Raw genomic sequence first — 4,268 nt, 5'->3', positions numbered from 1 at the left:
GCCTCGCGTCCTTCTCTGCCGCGTGGGGCTGGGCTGGGGAGCCGGGACGTGCCCGCGGAGCTGCCCCCCAGCCGGGAGGCGCGGGCTAAGCTGGGGCGGCTGGCGCGGAGCCGCGGCGCTGCGGGAGGGAGGCGAGGGGCTCTGCCGCACGCCTGGTGTGCCCGGAGCCCCCTCGGTTCACGGGGGGTGGCCACAGGACAGGACAGGACGGGACAGACGGCCACCACCGTCCTTGCGAGCAGGGACACGTCCCGCTGCCGTCCCCTCCCCGGTGCCCCTCGCCGTCACCCCTGCCCCAAATCTCTGCCGCAACGCGAATGAGACACGAGGCTGCACGGACAAGTGTTTAATACTAAAACTGATTAAAACCAACTTCACAAAATCACCCAAACGCGGCCGCCTCCCCGAGAAACGGGCTCCCCACGGGGAGCGGGGTGGCAGCCCGGCACGGCTGGCCCCAGCACGCTCGGGCTCTGCTCGCCGTCGCGCTGGCCTCTCCGCGCAGCGTCCCAGGGCACGGGGTGGGCGTCCAGCGGGGCTGCGCGTCCCTCCGAGCTGCTCCTACCTAGGACTGGCCTCGCAGAGTGAAACACTGTTAGAAAAAAGAAACCCTTTCAAACACACTCGGCTTTGAGGAGAAGGCGAAGTCTGCGCGTTGCGCGCCCCAGCACAGCGCTGAGCGCAGGTGTGGGCTGGCCCCACGGCAGAGCCGTCGCCCACGTACATCGAGCGGGGCCGTGGTGCTCGTGTCCGCTGCTGCCCACAAGCACTCCGTGTGCCCTCCTGCAGGCACGAGTGTCTGCGCTGCTCGGGGACCCCGAAGTCCTGCGCAGGATCTGTGCCTGAGCCGAGCCCAGCCTTTGGCAGCTGCTGCCGTGAGCGGCGCATTCGTATGGTACAGGTAACGGAGCACAAATCCTGCTCGCCCGCGGTGCTGCCCCACCAGGACCACGTGCTGCCGAGGCTCTGACCCCCCTTTGGTCCTCGCCACGGGGCCAGGCAGCCGGCACGGGGTGACAGCGGGCTTCCTGCTCGAACGTGCTCTACACCAGGTCCGAGCCACCCACGCAGGAAAGGAAAATGTCGGGCTCGGTCCTGCTGCTTCCTCTGCCACCTTTGACGCTTCCCTCCCACGGCCGTGGTGGCCCTGGGGGGTCAGTCCCACCCTCCGCTGATGGGACCGGGGCTTGACGGAGCCTCAGGGGTGCCAGTTCATGGGAAAACGTTCCCCCGTGGCTTCCGTGTCTGCAGCGCCACGGTGGTGGTGACAACGTGGCTCCGAGGGGGCTCGGCAGCACCCCGATCCACCTGGTGCAATTCGGACCTGCAGGTGCAGAGCCCTGTGACAAGGTGTCCGTGTCCCTCCGGGGCTCGGGGTGACCTGAGAGGGGACCCCACAGGTGGCCTTGGGACCAGGCACTGCCCAGGCTCTTGGGATGGGACCTGCCATGGGACCCGCCACGCAGCCCGTCCTGGGGTCCTCAGGGACTCGGGGGGTTTCGTTGGGCTCGCGCTGAGTCTTAGGCTGAAAATGTGTCTGCAGGGAGCGGTACGGGGACACGGGGCTCAGGGGAGGGACAGGTAACGGTGGGGTGGGAGGGGAGCAGAACAGAAAGCAGCTGGGGGGGGGATCGGAGGTGTTCAAAGCCCTCTTCCCCGCAAAGCAGGCAGGGCACACACCTGAAACAAACCTACAGGGACGGCTGAAAGCAACTCAAGAAGCAAACCCTTCACCAGAGAGAGGACGAGCACCTCTGCAGGCAGCGTCCCCCTCCGCGGGGTGGGGACAGGGGACCCGGTGCTGCCGGGGACATGCAGGACAAAGAGGTTGGGGCAGGGACGATGGCGAGAGCGGGGCAGCCGGCAGGGGGGGGACCTGCCCTTGAAGTCCGCGGCACCCCCCGAAGGGCGCAGGCAGGCCCGTGGCACCCCGGGGAGCCTCGCTCGTGGGGCTGAGCGAGACCGAGCGATCCCAAAGTCTGCGCCGTCGTGTCCCCCGGTCGCTGCCCTCCAAACCCGAAGCGACACCGACCCACGACTCGAGCTCTCTGCAACCAAGCAAACCAAAGCAAAAGGCTGGCGATCCGGCACGGGCTAACCCCAAGCTTCCCTCGGACGGCAGCAGGGCCCTCCGGCTCTGCTCCAGCACCGCCCGAAAGGCCGGCGGGCAGGACCCTCAGCGTCCCAGCCTCCGCGTGAACCATCCACGGCCGTGACCTTCCCAGCTCGCCTGCCCCCGGGGCGGGGGGGGGGCCCTTCGCAGCACGGCCATTCCGGGGTGGGTTGAAGACGTGGCGTTTATTGTTCGTTGTGGGCTGGAAGGCGGCGGTGGCGCGTGGTGGTGAGGGCTGCCTCCGGAGCCGGGCTCCCAGCGCAGCACGCTGCGTTACTCACTCAGGGGGCTCTGGACCCCCCCTCGGCCCCCTCAGCCCTCCTGGGCCCACTTGAGGAAGGTGGGGATGTCCCGCACCGGCACGTTGCGGGTCAGCGCTTTGACTCGCAGGTTCCGATCGTCCGTCAGCAGAACCACTTCGCGGAGCAAACGGATGGGATCGTCTGCGGGGGGGGGGGAAAAGAGAGAGCGGGGTGAAGCCCGGACCCAATCTGCCCCAGCTTGCACCCACCCCGCGCCACGCTGCCCCCACGCCGTGCCAAAACGGGGCCTGAGCTCCCCAAAAAGCACAGCCGCCCGGCACCCCGGCGGTGCTCCCGGCTCCCCGCCGCCTGCCAAGGCTTCCTGGCATGGCTCAGAGACAGCATTTCATCTCCAAGGCCGCCTTCTCCCCCCTGCTCCGGCTCGGGGCTGATTTGTGAGCTGTGCCCCCAGCCCGCTCCGTGCGGCTGCCCGCGGCGGGGAGCGGGAGGTGACCCAGGCCAGGAAGACGGGCTGCGACCCTGGCTCCAGCAGGAAGCTGGTGCTGTTATTCTGGCGATCTCATTACGAGATCTAAACCGAACCCTGATTTTTTCGAGGCGCTTTTCGGAGTAGCCACCGACACCGAGGACGTTTCTGGCGGAGGCTCAGACAGGCAGAAAGAGCTGAAGCCTGAGAAATAACTGGAAGGATCTTGCCCCCAGATGGATGAGCTGCCCCGCACGCAACGCGCCGGGCTGGGGATGTGGGAGCTCCGCTTACGTGTGTGCGAAGCAGGGGAAGCATATGGGGTATGTGTAAGCAGCTGGGTCCTGTGACCAGAGTACTGTTCCTATGAGCACAGGAAACACAGTGCCTCCGAGCCAGGACTGGAATGGAAAAAACAGAGTTTATGGGAGCCCAACATGGGCCCAGATTGGCTGTGCCGGGAGCGGCAGGCCGAGGGGAAGGGAAGGTTCGGGCTGCGACCACGGTGTCGGGGCCGAGGATGGCGGGGAGGTGGTGGGAGGAAGGGGCGTGCGGGCTGGCCGCGGGGAGCAGGGGCTCGGGCGGCCGCGCGGGAGGGCAGGGCTGGGGCCGAGGGCTGCTGAAAGCAGGATTGGGGAGGTTTTGTGCGGACACTTTAAGAAATGTGTAACAATAAACATCCTCTGCTCCGAGCTGGTGACGCGCCTCCTTGTTACAAACCAGAGGCTGTCAGCTTGTCAGGCCCCATTCGCCATAATCCACATGATTTCAAAATTCAGCATCATTTGCACATAAACATTTGGTGACGGTTTCTCTGTGAATCTGACAAGTTAAGCTGCTAAGAATTCGCACTGACAAATGCGGGTTGATTTCTTGGGCAGCTGCTGATCTAATTCCCATCCCCACCGCCCTGGCAGCAGCCCTGGGGCCGTCTGGTCCCAGCACACGCTGCCGATGCCAAGTGGGCGCCAGGAGGAAAATGGCTCGGGCCAGGAGGCACCGGGGCTCGCAGGGAGGAGCCCTCGCCTGCCTCCTGCAGCAGCCCTGCCTCGTGTCCGCCTCGTGTCCCCCTCGCAGCCTCACGGCCCGGGGACCACGCCACTGGGCACGCCGCCGGTGCGGCACGGGGTGGCAGGAGGTGGCCCTGCACGGGGGCCGCGTCTGCTCTCCTCGCTCTGGGAGAAGGAGGAGAAAGCAAAAGGCGCCTGACAAGCGGTTTAACAGGCCTGATGCACGCTCCGGGGGACTAATGGCTGTGCTGGCCCACTGTAAGCGCTGCCGGCACCGTGAAATGGGCTCTGGGGGTGTTTGGAGGGGGCCCCTCACAGGCTGGGGAGTCCCAGGAGGGGCACCCAGAGGTGGGCGTTTGGAAATGCAGCAGGAGGGCCGCAGCCTGGGGCCGGGCAGAGGCAGGAGGTGACACCTT

The 4,268-nt window shown here is 66.5% G+C and overlaps 1 protein-coding gene across 2 annotated transcripts in view; it reads right to left on the bottom strand.

The window, feature by feature from the left end:
* Window positions 1–331: 331 nt before the first annotated feature.
* The window catches only part of SMG6 (SMG6 nonsense mediated mRNA decay factor), a 109,237-nt gene continuing 105,300 nt past the window's right edge, over window positions 332–4,268 (bottom strand). For both annotated transcript variants that reach the window (XM_083806686.1, XM_083806687.1), the window contains exon 19: window positions 332–2,556. In XM_083806686.1, coding sequence (XP_083662812.1) covers window positions 2,426–2,556 — 131 coding nt within the window. In that variant the 3' untranslated portion in view covers window positions 332–2,425. The remainder of the gene's footprint in view (window positions 2,557–4,268) is intronic.

This window comes from Anser anser (assembly GCF_964211835.1).
Source record: "Anser anser genome assembly, chromosome: 20".
Taxonomy (NCBI): domain Eukaryota; kingdom Metazoa; phylum Chordata; class Aves; order Anseriformes; family Anatidae; genus Anser; species Anser anser.
This window is presented reverse-complemented; position numbering and strand designations above follow the sequence as displayed.